Raw genomic sequence first — 19,266 nt, 5'->3', positions numbered from 1 at the left:
GCAGCAACAAACCCAGTCAGGAAAACCACACATCGCTTGCAATTTTTGGAATAGAGGACCTTTTAAAAAGCTGAACGCAGCAACATTTTTCCTATACCAGCACATTCTCATTAGCTGTCATGCTAATTGTGATCTTGGGATGTATCCCTTCCCTGCCTTGCTCAGGAAACCAAACAACAGGCTCCTGGACACCAGTATGTACAGCTGTTCGTCTCACACAAGCATGTGCAGAGCAATTGTCAGGTGTGCACTGTGTAAATGGAAAGGGACAAGGAAGAGACCTCAAAGCAGGATGAGTTCAGCAACAGAGTTATTTGTATCATTCCAGCTGCACCTGAGCTTTTATAAAGGGAGAGCAGGAATACTGTCAGTCCCATGGAAAGAATGGAAAGCTAGTGCTGATTTTGAAAAGCCATGGCCAGGAGCCGTAGGGAGGCACCAGATGGCTGAAAGAGACCTTCAGTTCAACTCCCGTAACACAGCCATAGGGATTAAGACGATGGAGTACATCAGTGTGGAAGGCCAGCAGCTAAACTAAGACAGGTATGCAGCAGTGGTAAGATAAAACTGGATAAATTTACAACAACAGAGAGAGATGCATATGTCCCCATGCATCTTGTTCCACCTGTGTCTGTTGTCTCAGGATCTGGGCACTGCAGCTGTACAGCTTTCTGCACTCTGTACTTTCACCTTTGGCCTAACATGTTTCCCCGCTTCAGCATCACAGCTCCACTCTTCAAAAGATCAGAGAACACATAACCTTTTTTTTTTTTCCTATTTCCTCTTCCATCTGATCAGGCATAGAACAGATGACACCCAAGGAAGCCTTGGATGGGCCACTGAAAAACAGCAAGATGAACACCATCACATGTAAAGGGCTAGAATGCAAGGAGAAATAAGCAGGAAAAACAACACAAATATTTCCCCACATGGATCTTACATAAGCAAATACTTTTCACATCCAAAATCCAGTTTTGGCTCCCAGGTTATCATGCATTATATACTACTAAACTCATTTCAGTAAGCATTATTCTTGTGTCTTGTTTGCTCTCGCATTTAAAGCCCACAGCAAGAAACTGCTTCCTTGTCACAGCTTCCTTATCAATAACGTTCTGGAAGGTGCTTCCCCTACAGAACAACCACGGGATGATCTAGGACAATGGATATGGAAAACCGGAGCCTTCCCCTGGGTTCTGCAAGCGAAGCCAAGAATATCCTTTTCCCCCAGCAATAAACAACATCTCTTTCTCTGTCCCTCTGAATCCAAGAATGTAAAAATTACTGAAAAATCGAGGCACTACATTTTTGTTTGCATAGACAAACACACAGCAGAAATTTATACCTTGAATATATATGCAATTAACAGTTTACAAAGATTAGTTTAAGGCTGGCATACCTTTGGCATGAATGCTCAACTATCTGTTTTACTAAATTTTATTTTCTGTTTGCTGTACACTAAAAATGTGTTACTTAGAAACCCCATCAGTATTTGTCACACCTGGGAATATTTTTGCAGTTGTTAATGGTATTTCTTTCTTGCTTTTTACACTGTCAGTCACAGGGAGCTGTTAAAACAAACCAGAACTTCAAAAGACACTTTCTTCTTTCCCTGCCTGCATGCAAATCTATCATTTAGGGAAGGGAAAATGCGCAATGTTTTCACACTCAGGAAAAATAAACATGTAGAGGAACCTAACTAAGCTTCTTTCCTTTGTGGATTCTGCTGCCAAACCTGTCCACCCTCAAACTCTACTTTCACTGCACTTCTAACCACACAAGTCATCTTCCTCATCAAACAGCTCTTCAGTACAAATACCTGAGGTTCTTCCCTCCAGGCAACACAAGGTGCTCACTGTCAAATTTCAGAGAGGCCTGAAGTTCCCTGCCTACTATGGCAACCAGCTCAACAAAGATGTGCAAGATACGGAAGGAAGCCCAACTTTATTCTCGATTCTTCTGCTTCTGGGCAATTTGCTCACACTTCTTCCTCTTCTTCCAGCACTGCTTCTCGGTTCCCACCAAAGCCAAACTCTGCAATTTCTTTTCAATATTTAAACAAACTGCTTTTTTTTTATTTCTCCAATTGTGTTATTTTCCCCTTTGTTGCAGGGCAAGGAAATTTATTACAGCAGGTTGAGACAGTGAAGATTAATGCATAAAAGTCGTACAGCAATCCTCTCCAAACTGGAATCAAAGATGACTTTGTACGTTCACATAATCAGACAGTACATTCCACAATACTCCAAGAACTGGCACACAAAAGCAATATTTAGCCAGTTTTAAAAAAAATAATTAAACCAGCAAAAGTCCTTGAAGTCCATGAGACAGACATAACAAGAGTAACAGCCTAGAAAAGATATCAAAGGAAGGCGCACAGAAATTGAGCATCTTTCTTGCTATGCTAAATGGCTGTACTAAGTATAGCGTGACTGATAAACATGATCATATAGTGCACATCGACTATGATGTGACAGAGCTGAAAAAAACAAGTTGTGGGAAACAAAAGAAAAAGCGGAGGATGGAAAATGTGTACACTTAAAAGATCAACAGGCTAATAGAGAAAAAACAGCAGTTACATAGTAGAGGTTACTGACCTGGCAGGAAATCACTGCTCTGGTTTATCAAAATTCACATTTCAGACAAATCCCACACTTACATCTTTGTTCAGGTCACTCAGAGAAGTCAAGTTCGTTGGTGACTCAGAAGTAGCACACATCATTCAAGGAGAAAGATCATAAAAATCCTACAAAGAACTGCACCAACAGAAATGGAGTGGGGTAACAGGACAAAGTACATGGTCATGTATGCAAAGATAATAGAAACTTCTCCTAAAAGCTTGAGGTTACTTAGCGAGGAATAAGCATAGGATAAAAGGACCTCGGTATATTAAATGATAAGAAATACATAGACTTTGGACATGAAAAAGATAATTGTAGGTTTAGAATGTATCAAATGATCTGTTAGTAGCATTGAGTGTGAGACCTTCTGGAATGCTGCAAACATATGACCAGATTGCACAGGAGTAACTCAGAAGGAAACAATGGAGAAGAGGTGTGCTGTCCTATTATTAGATTTCATAAATTCAGTTCTATGATAAGGCGAATGAAATACAAGCCTGTTGAGGCTTGGGAAACAGGCCATTAGGGATCACCTTTGACAAATATGTCAGAGTAGGTACCAAGAAACCCATTCTAGTTTATAAGTGAGATTGGCATAAACGGATATAAATGGACCGTAAATTAATGTTTTTACTGGAAACCTACACTTGTTTCTAGCTGTGGGAGAATGAAAATTCACAAACAGACTTCTAACAGACATAATAAGGTCCAGGAGAAAGGAAAAGGAATCTTGATTCCATTTCTGAATGCAGTTAGATGATAATCCAGACAGCAACTTCATTGATTTATCTCTATCTTTACACAGGTACAGGAACATATGGAAGAGAAAGAGGGATTTCCAAACATGCTGCGACTTTTTACATGTAAGCAAGCTTTCATTCATTTTAGCTCCATTACCCACACTCAACACCGTAAGCAAATTACCGGGACTATTATGCCATTGCTCCAAAGGACTTTTTGTACTGGTACCAGCAACAAGGTACCTACAGAGAGGTGCTATATCAGTGAATAAGTAGGATTTATACTCTCAGGGAAGCTCCTGTCACTACCTGGATTCAAACTTGAAAGCAAATGTACACTGCAGATGGGCTAACACAAGACAAGTTTTACCGCAATACCCATTAGCACGTATCAGGAGCAGCATCATTTTAACTGGTGCACAAAATAAAGGTGACCCCTAGTCTGTTCGGCCAAGTGTTGTTACCACTTCAAGTACTTATTATTGGAAGGTTTTCTGTTTGGTTGGTGGATTGGCTCCTTTGCTAGAACAAGATAAAAGCTAGAACATCATCTGGTTTCCAGCACTTGCAGGAACACAGTTACATGTCATTGCTATCATCAGATCCATGGGAGTCTGACAAGTCGCTTTGAAGTCATGCTTCAGAAAGCACTGAAAGGTTTCAAGATGTCAAAGGCCCACATTAAGTGACATTCCTCAGGAGCACTATTGTTCCACTCATCCCAAGAGTCGTGTCAAACCACCAGCGCTTTATCAGTACGCTATATCGGGCAGATATATCATGCTTCATTTAGTAACAGGAAGCCTACACAATAATAGGTATGTCTTAATTTCAAGACTCATTCTTTATATTAGTTAGAAAGGAGAAAATATGCCATGTATTTTAAGTAAAAATCTGCATCTCAGCCTGTGCTAGATAAATGCACTTGCAGCCTTGAAACTACAACCCAAGTCTTTCATACAAACTGTATTATCCATCACTTGAACTTAAAATTATTTTACAGATCTCAATCTCAAAACACTTTCAGAACTTTTCCCGAGCTTCACAGTACTTATCAGTGATGTTAAAATGACAGCATTAGGAGCAGAACCCAGAAATCCAGACATCTGCCTCTTTGTGGTGAACCTGCCAAACATTCTGCAGTTTATTATCGTAGTTTTGATTCCTGTGTAACAGGCTTATGACAAATATGTACAATTTCCCTCTCAGTACTTAATAGCAGGGATAGAAAAAAGCACTGATGTGTTTCTAAAGCAACTACACCAAACAAACAAAATAGTTTTGCATTTTTATCTAAATATCCAGAAGAGCGTTATCAATGTCCAGCACTTAATCCATCAATTTACTAAAGGAACGTGCCAACTGCTAAAGCAAGGATTAGCTATAGCTAATTCAGAAGGAGTCTTAAGTTGCCTAAATAGAAAATTAAGCCAGAGGAGCAATCCTGAAGTAGCGATAGTTTCTGACAGCCAATTCCAATTGATCTTTCTGTTAACACACCAACACAGTCAAAAAAATCCAAGTCCTCCAATAGAATTGATCAAATATTCCAGCAAAGTACATAGGTTAGAGCTTTATTAATGTTGTGCAAGGGAATTTTATTCAAATGTCCAAATTGAGACTGTGGTCACAGCTTTGACTCAGTGCATCTGTTAAGGGCAAGACACTATGACAAGCACTACCTACAAAAATCTAACGTGCCTTTCTCGAAGTTTTTTACAGCTGAACGGGACAAACTAATGCCTAAGAGTTACTGCCGTCTGTCACCTGCAGGAGCAGGACAGCGACCTGAGCAGAGCAATGTCACACCGCCCAGCACTCAACACCACAGGTCAGCACTCAGACCACTACCACACTTCGCTTCCCTATGCCCTGCTCCCTATGCCACAAAACTAAGGATAAAATTGGGTGCAAGCAGCAATCCCACCAGGCAGCCAGGCACCTATGGCCACACCAGGGTCTGTGCTCCATGCCTGCCACCAGCAGACTCCAGTCCCGCAGCAGCAGACCCCGCCAAAGGGGGCCCAGGCAGCTGGACCGGGGTGGCCCTGCCTCCCCCTGCCAGTCCAGGATGGCGGGACAGCCCGTGACAGCCAGCACGGAGCGATTCAAGAGGGCCAACCGTGTCCCTGGTTGTGCATCAAGCACAGCATTGCCAGCTGGTCGAGGGACATGATTGTCCCACTCTGCTCTGTGCTGGTGTGGCCCCACCTCGAGTATTGCAAGCAGTTTTGGATGCCACAATATAAAAAGGTCATAAAGCTACTGGAGAGCATCCACCAGAGGAGGGACACAAATCTCGTGAGGAGCCTACTTTTGGACTGATACAAAAAGTAGTTACTATGACAAAACGTGGAATATTTTTGATTTAAGCTAAAGTAGAGATAAGTTCATCCAAGTACTTGTATTTTTGACAGTTAAACAGAACATCCCTCTGATAGCATGCATTAGATAGCACAGATTGGGGTTTTTTTCAAATAATGTTTTTCCAGACACTGTTAAATCTTGTGTTAAGTATGATCTATGCTGAACAGATGTGCCTTCTTCTATAATTACCTATGTTTTCAGCCTTTCCGTATCTCAAATGCAAGGTCAGACAGAGAGCTGGCTCCAAAGCTCCAAATTAGCAAGAGATTTGACTGTTGTGAAGTTCATAATATTTAAATTAGTCCTTGGAAAGTAACAGACTATGCATAATATAACTGGGAAAATTTGTACACATGCATGTAAGTGGGACGTATATTCTGCCCCTGGCTCTTGTCTTGATGCACACTATTGATGGAGATCACACCCTCACGTTGCCCAGGCCTGATAAAGGACACTTGCTTTCTAGAACTCCAAAATAAGTCTTATGAGAGTTTATTTGCCAGCATTTTTGGTATCAGTACAAGGAGCAGCTGAAGTCACTTGATCTGTTCAGCCTGGAGCAGAGGAGACTAAGGGAAGACCAGTGCAGTTCACTGCTTCCGCACAAGGGAAGGAGAAGAAGCAGATGCCAATCTCTCCTCTGTGGTGACCAATGACAATACCCAAAGGAATGACAGGAAGATGTGCCAGGTTTTGCTTGGACATTAGGAAAAGGTTCTTTGCCCAGAGGGTGGTGGAGCATTGGGACAGCTCCCCAGGGAAACAGTCATGAAACCAAGCCTGACCTTACTGCTGTCTATAACTACCTGAAAGGAGGTTGTGGAGAGCAGGGAGCTGGCCACTTCTCCCACGTGACAGGGGACAGGACAAGAGGGAATGGCCCCAAGCTCCGCCAGGGGAGGTTCAGGCTGGACACCAGGAAAAAATATTTCACAGGAAGGGTCATTGGGCACTGGAACAGGCTGCCCAGGGAGGTGGTTGAGTCACCTTCCCTGGAGGTGTTTAAAAGACGGGTGGACGAGGTGCTGAGGGGCATGGTTTAGTGCCTGATGGGAATGGTCGGACTCGATGATCCAGTGGGTCCTTTCCAACCTGGTGATTCTATGACAACATCCAAGAAGCATTTGGACAAAGCCCTCAGACACATGGTATGAAGGCTGGGGTTGTCCTGTGCAGGGACAGGGGTTGGAGGACGAAGGGGAATGGCTTTAAATTGGAGAGGGGGGGAAGATTTAGATTAAGCATTAGGAAGAAATTCTTCACGACGAGGTCAGTGAGCCACCGGCACAGGGAACCTGCGGCTGCCCCATCCCTGGAGGTGTCCGAGGCCAGGCTGGATGGGGCTCCGAGCAGCCCGACCCAGCGGGAGGCGTCCCTGCCCGTGGAGGGGGGGTTGGAGCTGGATGGGCTTTAAGGTCCCCTCCACCCCGAGCCCCTCCGCGACGCTGTCACCCCCGCGGCTCCGTGTCACCCCCACCCCCCGGGCCCCGCGCTGGGGAGGGGGCGCCCCTGCCGGCGGGGCCGGGAGACCCCGCGCCGCAGCCCCCTGCCGAGCCCCCCTCTCCCCCGCCCCGCCCGCACCTGGTTGAGCTCGTTCTCGGCGGCGACGCGCAGCTTGGGGTCGATGGTTCCCCGCAGCGCCTGGATGATCCTGTTGGGATCCATCTTCCCCTTCGCTCGCCGTCGGGCGGCGCTTCCCCGGGGGGCAGGAGGTGGAGGAGGAGGAGGAAGAGGCGCCGCTGTCCCGTGTGTTCCCCCCCGCCCCCGTCCCGTGCCGCAATCACAGCCTCGCGTCCTCCACCCCCTCTCGGTCCCTCTCCGGGAGCCTTTCACCGGTTTGCGACAGCTGGGGATGGGGAAACGGGCGCCGCTTTACGGCAGCAGCGCCGCCTTCTGGCTTCGCGCCGGGGGTCGGTCGGAAGGCGGCCGCCATCTTGTTGTACGGAAGGGCGGCCGGGCGGGCGCCCACAGGCGGCGGCCATGTTGCCGTACGGAGCGCCGCCCGCCGAGCCCCGCGGGGGTGGGGGGGGAGGGCGGCTGCGGTGGGGCTGGGGGCGGCTGAGGGTGGAGATCCGGCGCTAGTGGGGTCCGGGCTGGGACAGGGGCTGCTGAATGTCTTCATTAGTGATACAGGCAGCGAGATCGAGTGCACCCTCAGCAAGTTTGCAGGTGGCGCCAAGCTCAGCGGCGCGGTTGCCACAGCGGAAGGATGAGATGTCATCCAGAGGGACCTGGGCAGGCTGGAGAAGTGGGGCTGTGGGAACCTCGTAAGGTTCAACAAGACAAAGCTGGTGAGGGGGCTGGAGAGCAGGTCTTACGAGGAGCGGCTGAGAGAGCTGGGGTTGTTTAGCCTGGAGAAGAGGAGGCTGAGGGGAGACCTCATTGCTCTCTCCAACTACCTGAAAGGAGGTTGTAGAGAGGAGGGTGCTGGCCTCTTCTCCCAAGTGACAGGGGACAGGACAAGAGGGAATGGCCTCAAGCTCCGCCAGGGGAGGTTTAGGCTGGACATTAGGAATAAATTCTTCACAGAAAGGGTCATTGGGCACAGGCAGAGGCTGCCCAGGGAGGTGGTTGAGTCACCTTCCCTGGAGGTGTTCAAGGCATGGGTGGACGAGGTGCTGAGGGACATGTTTTAGTGTTTGATAGGAATGGTTGGACTCGATGATCTGGTGGGTCTCTTCCAACCTGGATATCCTATGATTCTATGATTCTAAGACCAAGTGCAAGGTCCTGCACATGGGTTGGGGCAGTCCCCATTTTCAGTACAGAATGGGTGATGATGTTGTGGGAATTAGTTAATAAGTTTTGCTGCACCTGGTGTGCATGTTTAATTATCTTGTCATATAAATCTGTCATGTATCGAGAAATAATATAGAGACGATATCCAGACGTGATGCTTAGCTGTCTAACAAGATACAGTTGGCAACAATAACCTGATAGGAGTCTCCGGACATGGTTGAATACGCCAAAAATATAATGAGCAACCTTGAAGAGATTTATATTCTTTGTTTAAAACTAGTATATATACTCCCTGTTTTTTGTAGGACCTTATGCCTTTTTTAGAAGGGCATCCAATTCAGCGCTGAATTGTATAATAAAAATATTATCTTTGCTTCGAAGACTTTTTCCTTTTTAATATTTTACCAGTGAATGAGTGCTTCTCACAATATGATCGAGAGCTGCCCTACAGAGAAGGACTTGGGGGTGCTGATTGACAAAAAGCTCAACATGAGCCGGCAGTGTGCGCTCGCAGCCCAGAAGGCCAAGCATGTCCTGGGCTGCATCAAAAGAAGTGTGGCCAGCAGGGCGAAGGAAGTGATGCTCCCCCTCTCTTCCTCTCTTGCAAGACCTCATCTGGAATATTGTGTCCAGTTCTGGAATCCTCCATATAAGAAGGATACGGAGCTGTTGGAACAGGTCCAGAGGAGGGCTACAAAGGTGATGAGAGGCTTGGAGCACCTCCCATATGAGGACAGCTTGAGAGAGTTGCGAGTTGTTCAGCCTGGAGAAGAGAAGGCTCCGAGGAGACCTTATAGCAACCTTCCAGTACCTGAAGGGGCTAAAAGAAAGCTGGAGAGGGACTGTTCACAAAGGCTTGTATCGATACGACTAGGGACAATGGATATAAACTGGAGAGGGTCAGATTTAAACTAGACGTAAGGAAGAATTTCTTCATTATGAGAGTGGTAGTGGTTGCCCAGGGATGTTGTGGCTGCCCTGTCCCTGGAGATGTTCAAGGCTAGGTTGTATGGGGCCTTGGGCAGCCTGATCTCATAGGACGTGTCCCTGCCCATGGCAGGGGGGTTGGAACTGGATGATCTCTAAGATCCCTTCCAACCCAAACCATTCTATGATTCTGTGATTCTATGATTTTATGATTCTATGCTAAAGTAGAGTTTGGTTTAGTCTAAATAATTGTGTTCTTTGAAAGTCAGACAGAATGTCCCTCTGACAACATGCTTCCTTTCAAAGGTTGTTTTCCCAGACACAGTTCATTCATTGGAGGTGATCACATCTTGTGTGCAGTGTGCTCTGTGCTGCACAGAGGTGTCTGCTGCTGTGATCACCTCTGCTTGCAGCCTTTCCCAATCTCAAAGGCAAGGTCAGGCAGAGCTGGCTCCAAAGCTCCAAATAAGCAAGAGATTTGACTATTGTGAAGTTTGTAATAACATTAAAATTAGACCTTGGAAAATAATAGAATAGGCATAAGATTTCTGGGAGAATTTACACACATGAATGTCAGTGGGACACACATGATGTCCCCAGCTCTTGTCTGGCTTCACACAGTTGATGGAGATCGCTCCTGGTGTTGCCCAGGACTAATGAAGGATGCTCACTTTCTAAAGCTCCAGATTAGCAAGAGATTTGACTGTTGTGAAGTTCATAGTATTTAAATTAGTCCTTGGAAAATAAGAGAATATGCATAAGGCTTCTGAGGAAATTTGTATACATCATGTATATATGCATTTATCCTGTCTCGTTGCACATGATTGATGGAGATCACTCCCCTCATGTTGCCCAGATCTGATAAAGGATGCTTGCTTTCTAGAACTCCAAAACAAGTCTTATAGAATTTATTTGCTGGCATTTTCATTATCAGCCTATGCTCCATCCCAGGGGACACCAACAGGAGACTTTGGCTGATGGTAAACAGGCGGTGGCAGCGGGGATGGCCGGACCTGCAGCACAAGGAGCGAGACTGGGATTGACCAGGACAGACCGGAGCCCAGCACTCCAGCTGGGTGCAGCCACCATGGTGCAGAGGCACCTCCGTCCCTCACAGCTCAGCAGCCTCGCTGGGTGCCAGACAGTGAGTGGCAGTGCTGGCTCAGGCACACTAGTCCCATGGGAATTTTGTTGCCCAGCCCGCCATGATGCTTCCAGACCCTCTGTGCCACCTGTCTTCACCAGCACATACTTCCAGTCCACTTAAAAAATAATCCTAGTTTTCCTTTTAAATAGCTTATTCCTTTTCGTAGTAGTTTTCCAGCTTGAGTACCAGGCTCACCCAGCATTTAATGCCGCATGAGTTGTTCGCATAAGAATTCAAATGAGAAGACCAAGGGTGGGTAGTGGCGAGGTCAATTACATGGTGGAAAACCAACATTATTCTATTCACATGGCTGTCCAGATTCCTAAAGCATGTGCTGCTGCTCAAGACAGGCTCGCAACATGCAGAAAGAGAGAAATTTGCTGCAAGGAGTTTCCTAAACTGTGTGGTTGAGGCACACATTGTGACCATGCTTCTGATGCTTGTTCTCATCATTACGTAGAGTAGTCGAACTCTGAAAATGGTTTGCTTATCTTAACAGTGTCTGCGTGTGGCAGCAGGTTGAAGGTTCTTACCACTGATGTTGTCAGGAATACGCACACACCTCTTCTAACTGCGAGCTCTTGCCCCACTGGGATTGCGCACCTCTGCCCAATTTCTCTGCTTAAATCCTAAAACTTGCAGGCAAACCAAAGGAAGATATAAACATGTTTGCAGGTGTAAGATAACCATCAAAGGCGCAATTCACAGACCAACAGCATGCCAGGAATCCCTCATGACTAACAGATCTTAGTGAGCCAATTCCTTTGGTTACTTCTGCAGGTGATGTTTTACATAACATTTACAAACCAGAGACATATTATTAACTGGTGGAAATAACAGAAAGACTATTTGCTGTGTTTTGAGATAGTCAAACGCAAGGGCAATTACAAGATCATGCCTTAAGAACACAATTGGACAGTGTATAATTTGCTCATAGTAATTACAGTATAAAATGTCATTTCTCATTACTGCTCCTCGATTAAGAAAACAACAGTACTTCCCCCAACTTACATGTTACCTGACCTCTGCTGGAGAGTATTTTCTTAACAATGGTGAACACACAGGCGTGCCACTTATGGCCACCCCCGTCTCTAACCAAGGGGACTATATGGTGATGCTTACTGCAACATCTTTACTGCCACTAAAGAATTCAAGTTCTGAAATTGCTCACAAAATATTAAAGCATCTGATAATATAATGATTTTATACAAAAAAATAAAATGCTGTCCCTTAATAAGTTTGCCTAGAATGAAGAATCTAGCTGTAAAATTGAGTTACACCTACCTAGCATTTGAAGATTGTGCGCTCTCTTGTGGTTTACATCACTTTTTGAAGCAGTGCAGAACAACTGCTCGTTATAGCTCAAGAACTGTCTTTCTGTTTTCCAGTAATGCAGCTCTGTAGCATCTAGCAAGATATGTTCTTCTATTCCTCATAGAGGTAGGGGAGAGTACATTTACTAATCATAAAATATATAAAACAAAGACCAATGTGAGTGTAAAAAGTATGTATTTTCAACTACGGTAATTCTTTGGTTAAGATAGCAAATAAGACTAGTCCAGTTAAAACTGCCTGTTTTGAAGACATTGAATCATGTATCATATAAAGCTCAAGTTACTTTAAAGGATTTTTATCTCTAATCACTTCTCCCAAATTATGGGCACTTTAAAAGCAGTTCTATTTTTCCATTTCTGTGTATTCATCTGCAGTGCAAGAACTTAGAAATTATTAAATTGATTCATTGAAGGACTTGAGTCTTGTGATGCTGATGATGCAATACTTAGGAATAGTGGTTTAGTGTTTGATAGGAATGGTTGGACTCAGTGATCCGGTGGGTCTCTTCCAACCTGGTGATTCTATGAAGAAAGAACAGAATATGCTTAAAGGCTATGCTTATAAGAATGCTATTGCACTTACCACTTGTATTTAAAATGGCATGTTTAGCACACAACATTCACTACCAAAAAAGTGAAAAATATTCTGCACCTAAGATTTTACTTTCAAGATTCACTTTTGGTCCACAGAGCTGTCAATGAGGCAATGCCAGCAAGTCTCTAAACCAAGTAATGTCCAGTTCAATAACGCATGTTTCCTTTGCAACGTGTCAGCAGTGATTGAGTTGTGGAAGTATCGTTGCAAATATTTTAGTCTGCGTGTCTGCTGAGTTTGATGCTTGCCTGATATTTCTTTCTGTAAAGCATGAACCTCCGTAGATACCAGTGTCTGTGTTATTCTAAAAATATGTTTAGTCATTAATTGAAATATTTTATGTAACTCTAAAAACTTGAGGATGAAAGTAACTTCTTATAAGCAAGAACTTTCTGTTAGAGAAAAGGTTCTGCTCATATTTTGGGCATCATCTACTTCACGAATACTGTGTTCAGTTCTGGGCCCCTCACCACAAGAAGGATGTTGGGGCTCTGGAACGAGTCCAGAGAAGAGCAACAAAGCTGGTGAGGGGGCTGGAGAACAGGCCTTACGAGGAGCAGCTGAGAGAGCTGGGGTTGTTTAGCCTGGAGAAGAGGAGGTTGAGGGGAGACCTCATTGCTCTCTACAACTACCTGAAAGGAGGTTGTAGAGAGGAGGGTGCTGGCCTCTTCTCCCAAGTGACAGGACAAGAGGGAATGGCCTCAAGCTCTGCCAGGGGAGGTTTAGGCTGGACATTAGGAAAAAATTCTTCACAGAAAGGGTCATTGGGCACTGGAACAGGCTGCCCAGGGAGGTGGTTGAGTCACCTTCCCTGGAGGTGTTTAAGGCACGGGTGGACAAGGTGCTAAGGGGCATGGTTTAGTGTTTGATAGGAATGGTTGGACTCGATGATCCGGTGGGTCTCTTCCAACCTGGTTATTCTATGATTCTATGAAAATAAGTGATCTGGGACTGAATTAGATGTTGTTTCTTTTTCTTTTTTAAAAAATCCAACCAGCATGCAAGTGGAGAAAAAAAGGATGAGAATAAAAGGGAGGTTGGGAGATGAGGGAAAGCAAAGATTTTAATTTTTTTTTAATCTCCAAAACTCTCTGGCCACATTGTAACAACAGTTTTATGAAGTATCGTATTTTGAAACTGAGTTACTAAAATGAAGGATTTTTAAAGCAAAGTACCTCAATGAAAGTCACTCCAAGTTCCTGGCAGAGTTGCTATCAAGATAAATTGATTAAGTTAAAGAACTCTGGGAGGTGGAGAAAAACTAGAAAAGCCTTACTCGTTGCAGTTACTTAGAGTTAGTCCTTTGACTGTTGGCTGTTTCGAAATGCAGGGAGTGTTTTTGCTGAATGTTGTGTGTAATAGATACTTTCTGCTGTCATAGAACAACTACAGTGTTATCACGGCAACCAAGTTCCTTTAGGTTACCATCTGGTTATAAGTTGTAGTTAACAAGAGACAATGATCCTTTTTGTGATGTGCTAGAAGATAAAAGTAATTCCCTTTTTTCAATATGGGGTTTATATCATGGTAGTAAACTAATGACAAAGTGATTGGATCTGTACTTAATATAAAGCCTTCATGTCCTATCAACCACAGCCCCAAACATTCCCAAGCTTTATGAACTAGTTAGTACACCCCAGCCAAATTAGGACTTAACGTTATTTTCTTTTTCCAAGTACAAAGTCACCTAGAAATGTTCAGTTAGCAGGTAAGAATGAAAAAGCTTATAAATTTGTGGTTTTCTGCTGATGAAGAGCAAAATAAAATCTCTCCTTCCTACAGCGCACCCTCACAATTAGAAAATAAAGGAGATTCCCGGAAAGCAAAGAATCAATGCAATCTGTGGAGCAGACTGCCCTCAAAAAAACCAGAAGCTGTGCCACCAATATCAAATTGAAATTCTTCTCACTTAATTGAATTCAGATGAAATATTGCCTTCCCAAAGCCATGCAGCATTTTTTATCACTGGGCATTCTTCCCTTTCTTCTGTCCTTTCAGCCATTTGAAGATGTTATGAATGAGCCAAGGACACCTACACTGTTTGATTCCTTTATCTTTCCTCAAAGTCATTGAATTACCTTAAAAACAGAGGGAGCCACAGCTCAATAAGTGTGATTGCGTACATGGTTTGGAGTCAGCAGTAACACTGCCACTCTCTGCCACCGCCCAGGGAGGTGGTGGAGTCCCATCCCTGGAGGGGTGCGTGAGGTGTTCAGGGACATGATTTAGTACAGGACGGGTACGGTTGGACTCGATGATCTCAAAGGTTTTTTCCAACCAAACAATTCTATGGTTCCATTAAATTTTTAACAGAACACGTTATAGTTGGGAGACAAGACACTATATGAAGTTGATCAGAGACTTGTGAAGAAGTGTGTAAATAGAGTTAACTCATTATTATCTGATTATGGTACAGCACATCTCCAATTAGAATACACAGAAGACTTTGCATATCCTCCACAAAGACTCTCAAACCTAATTTTCTCAAAATACTTGTAGATTTGATAAAAAGCTAGGAAAGGTGATGTGCAGCAGATAAACATATGCCAGGTCTCCAGATACAAGGCCTTGACCAGTGTTAAAATTGCAAAGGAGCCTGCCCTACTGACTTAATCAGAGCAGCTGTAGATAATTTACAGCAGTCAGGGAGGAAAACTTGAGTGAACTGAACCACTGCAACAGAACAGTGCTATTCTTCGCAGCCCCACTGCAGCCTGAAGGATGGAGTTTTCCTTAGCTGCAGGACAGTTCTGGTAGACCAGTCACAGTCTCCTCTCACATCCGTGCCGTAGAATAAAGCCCACAAAATTCACAAGTCCTTTAGTGTTTTGAAAACTTTAAGAATCCTTTTGTCATGGTTGAACCCTAGGAAGATGCAGCTCGGCACCACCAAGCTGCTCTCTCACTCACCCACCCTCCATGGGATGAAGAGAAGCATGAAGACAAAAGTGAGAAGACTCACTTGAATGGATAAGGACAGTTTAGTAGGTAAATCAAAAGCCACGTGCTCAAGCTAAGCAAAACAAGGAATTCATTCACTGCTTCCTACTGGCAGGCAGGTGTTCAGCTGCTCCATCACTGTTCACAGGTATTTGGGAAGACAAATGCCATCACTCCAAACATCCTCCCTCCTTCTTCCCTCAGCTTGTATTACTGAGCACAACATCATATGGTCTTTGCCATCCCTTTGATCCAATGTGGTCAGTGGTCCCAGCTGTGCCCCCACCCAGCTTCTTGCGCACCCCTAGCCTCCTTTCTGTCAGATCAGTCTGAGAAACAGAGAAGGCCTTGATGCTGTGTAGCACTGCTCAGCAGGAACAAAAACATCCCTGTATTATCAACACTGTTTTGGTCACAAATTCAAAATATAGCACCACAGCAGCTACTCTGATAAAAATTAACTCTATCTCAGCCCAAGCCACTGCACCCTCCTATTTCAGGGCAATTTCACTCAACTCACAAAAGGAAACATGGAAATTCTCTCACTCTAAATCAAAATTTAGTATTTGTTTCTTACCCTTACAACTTGTCCCCAGCAGGATGCACAAGACACCTTAAACTGGAGAGAATTTGGGTGGTATCCAATTTGCACAGCAATGACAGCAATACAGAGTTAGCAGAACTATGATGTCCCTTCCTGTGTTTTAATTAGAGCCAATTATCACAATTCAAGCAGCTTCATTTGACAACTCTGAAGGAAAGAAGTATTGGAAGACACAGTATTTACATGAAGTAGGCACCAGTGTTACCTCAAATATTTTCAGGTTGTGAGATTCGCCTGTTAAATGCTTCACCTAGAAGTAGAATGGAGACCTGGGTCTTCAGTCTAAACATACTGAGGTAGACTAGAACTGGCAAGTAATGCACTGAAATACTCTGAAGTACTTCAAGCAGCTTTCCAAACACATCTTAACCTAGAAACAAAGAATGCGGATTGAGGTATTGATAACTTATCGTTGATCATTTCAGGAGAGCATGTGAAGTCATATTTCTAGGTATTGTGAAGATTAGAATAGCAGTTTTTAACCAGTGAATTTTGGCCAGCTGTTGTAGTGGAAAGCAGGTGTTTCAGAATCCTAAAATGCTTTGGGTTGGAAGGGACCTTTAGAGGTCATCTAGTGCAACATCTGTGCAGAAGCAGGGACATCTTTAACTTACCAGGCTGCTCAAAGTCCTGTTCAACCTGTCCTGAAATGTTTCCAGGGATGGGGTCTCCACTACCTCCCCAAGGAGCCTATTCCAGTGTTTTACCACCATCACCATAGAAAAATTCTTCCTGATATCCAGTCTAAGTCTATACTCCCTTGGTTTAGTTTTGCTTGGTCTTTTCCAGTAGCTTTTTTTTTTTTTTGAAAAAAGTAGCTTTAACAGCATAGGTTCAGTACTAACCTTTCAAGACACACCTAGCCTAAAATGTTGTTGGCAGTAGCTGCTCCTCTGTGCTTAGATTCCTTTTTGTAAGAGAAGTTAGCTAGACCTGCGTTCACAGCTCCAGCTAGAAACACAGTGAAAGGGGATAGTTCTAGCTAAGGAGATACTACATGAGAATGCTTAGGATAAAGTTTAACATATGTTCAATTACTATAGAGAAGAGAAATGCCCAAGTTGGATATACATTTTCTTAATAACAAATAAGATGGGAAACCCATACCTTTTATTTTGAAGTAGCTGATACTATAGAGATTATTCCAATTCAGGCTGACAAAAACTTACAAAACTACCCATTATAGGATTTGCAGTCAAGTTTACTATCAAGGAATAGCATAATGATTATAATTCATGTTTCATCACATTTTCACACTTCTTGCTGTGACAGCATGTGCTCCTTTAGATAGGAATTTAAAAATCCATTGTGTAGTATGGACAACTAGCTCTGAAGCTGAGAAGGTTACCTCAGGTGTCTTAACTATATGCAAGGTAGAGACACACAAAAGCTTCGCTAGACCAGTCAGTTGAAAATAAGTCTCAGACAAATGGGTCCATCAAGCATTTGTTGAGACTTGATTGAACTGGAGCACTTGAAAGCAACATGTGGTTCATGTATTCACAGTAATCACACCAGAGATTGCCAAAGTCCAAGCTTACTAGCAATGCTTAGAAGTACTGGTAACTTGTTCTTAAAACTAAAATTATCATACAAATACATATACTAAAACTAAGCAGGATAAGCTGCATAGTAATTGAAGCCTGCAGTAAGGCAGTCTGAAGCATAAGGGAGACCCTGCTACTGTACACTGAATACAGATCATTTATTTATTAGCCCCTATGCAGATAGCATGGGAGAGGAGTGACGGGGTCAGTGCTCTCGCTGTCTCAAAATCAAGTTGCACATCTGTTAGAAAAGCAATGAAGCTTTCTGAAGTTTGTCCACAGCTGCATAGCTATTACAAGTTGAAAGTTATCCTAACACTTGGGCTTATCTACCGTATTCCCATATTAATATACAGGGACAGTTAAATAATCCAAGAAAAAAGTGCTGAACTCCTGCCTCTTATGCTTCTGAACTAAACCACTGGCTACAGTCAGACTTAGCATATTTAAAACCTAAACTACAGGCTTAAGTACTCAGTGGTTAAGGCTTGACATGTATCATCTGTAATAATAAAAACTAAGCTCCCTAAAGCTTTATCCTGCCTAAACTTCTCTTCTGAGAACTTGCCAAAGGAGTTAAACCAAGACTTGAAGTATTACCACCCTCAAAATCAATATGAAAGAGAAATCTAAGCTTGGAATAAACCCAGGATCTTTATGGCAGTAATTTCATGAAGTTGTGCCAGGCAACTTGTTTTGGCATCTGCATGATAGCAGGGGAGAAAGCTTAAAGTTGGAAGTCACAAAACCTGTTCCCAAGAAACAGCAGCTTTACATAAGGTTTGAAGAATTCCATTTTGGTTTTTACTTTCATTTAAGTAAGCAGATAGCTGAACTGCTTTTAGTCTGTGTAGTTCTGGTTCATCCCAAGATATACCAGTCTGGCTTTTGCCCTAGCTACCTTGGTGTACTGATAAAATACCTCCTACTGCTAAAACAAACTATTGAAGCTTTTAAAAGTAGAAAGAGTCAGTGACCTGCCATCTTCTTACCAGCTCGCTCTTCCATTTTAAACATTGAAATGCCCCACACGCTTTGACATACTGCAGCTTAGACAAAGACATACATCATAGCTCTTCAGTTCTCAGGCCACAAGACTGCTGAAGACAGGTCACACAGCCCATTAAGCTATAAGAAAAAGTCATAAATGCTTCCTGGCATTTTTATTCAGGTTTGATGCAGTTGAAGCCTGCTGCTTGCATTCTACAAATACCAAGTTCCTCAGCCGTTCTCTGAAAGAAAGAAGTAACTTACATTACAAGCCAACTGAAGTCCCAGCCATACATGTCTGTTTATACTGCAGCTGAATAAAAGCATGAGTCAGGCCTTCAAATGACTGTTTCAAGGCTTAAGGCTTTCAACTACATCACTACTGAAAGACAGGTGGATGTGACAAAGCTAGATTTTGTCAGGATATTAGGACTCCCTATTTTAAATGCATGAAGTATGTAGCATTTCACTTCTAATTTCTTGACCTTTCAGTTAAAAAGGAAGCAGGTAATAACTAAACCATTAATTCATTTTGGTCAAGAGAACACTTGAGAATGGTATCAATCAAGCAAGATAATCCCATTTAAATTATACAGTTTACCGTGGATTATTGAAACTTGAAGGCAAGTTCTGTGTAATTACACACATGTACACCCTACATCAGGAATAAGCTCAGTTCAATGTATTTTAAAGACTACTGGCAAGATTAATACTAAAA

At 43.5% G+C, this 19,266-nt stretch overlaps 1 protein-coding gene across 4 annotated transcripts in view; it reads right to left on the bottom strand.

The window, feature by feature from the left end:
* The window catches only part of IPO8 (importin 8), a 52,682-nt gene extending 45,213 nt beyond the window's left edge, over positions 1 to 7,469 (bottom strand). For 3 of the 4 annotated variants that reach the window (XM_069860225.1, XM_069860201.1, XM_069860216.1), the window contains exon 1: positions 7,307 to 7,469. In XM_069860225.1, the coding sequence (XP_069716326.1) occupies positions 7,307 to 7,390 (84 nt within the window). In that variant the 5' untranslated portion in view covers positions 7,391 to 7,469. Of the gene's footprint in view, positions 1 to 2,594; positions 2,754 to 7,306 lie in introns of all 4 variants that reach the window. The other variant, XM_069860209.1, reaches the window with a different exon arrangement.
* Positions 7,470 to 19,266: the final 11,797 nt, after the last annotated feature.

This window comes from Phaenicophaeus curvirostris, chromosome 1, assembly GCF_032191515.1.
Source record: "Phaenicophaeus curvirostris isolate KB17595 chromosome 1, BPBGC_Pcur_1.0, whole genome shotgun sequence".
Taxonomy (NCBI): domain Eukaryota; kingdom Metazoa; phylum Chordata; class Aves; order Cuculiformes; family Cuculidae; genus Phaenicophaeus; species Phaenicophaeus curvirostris.
This window is presented reverse-complemented; position numbering and strand designations above follow the sequence as displayed.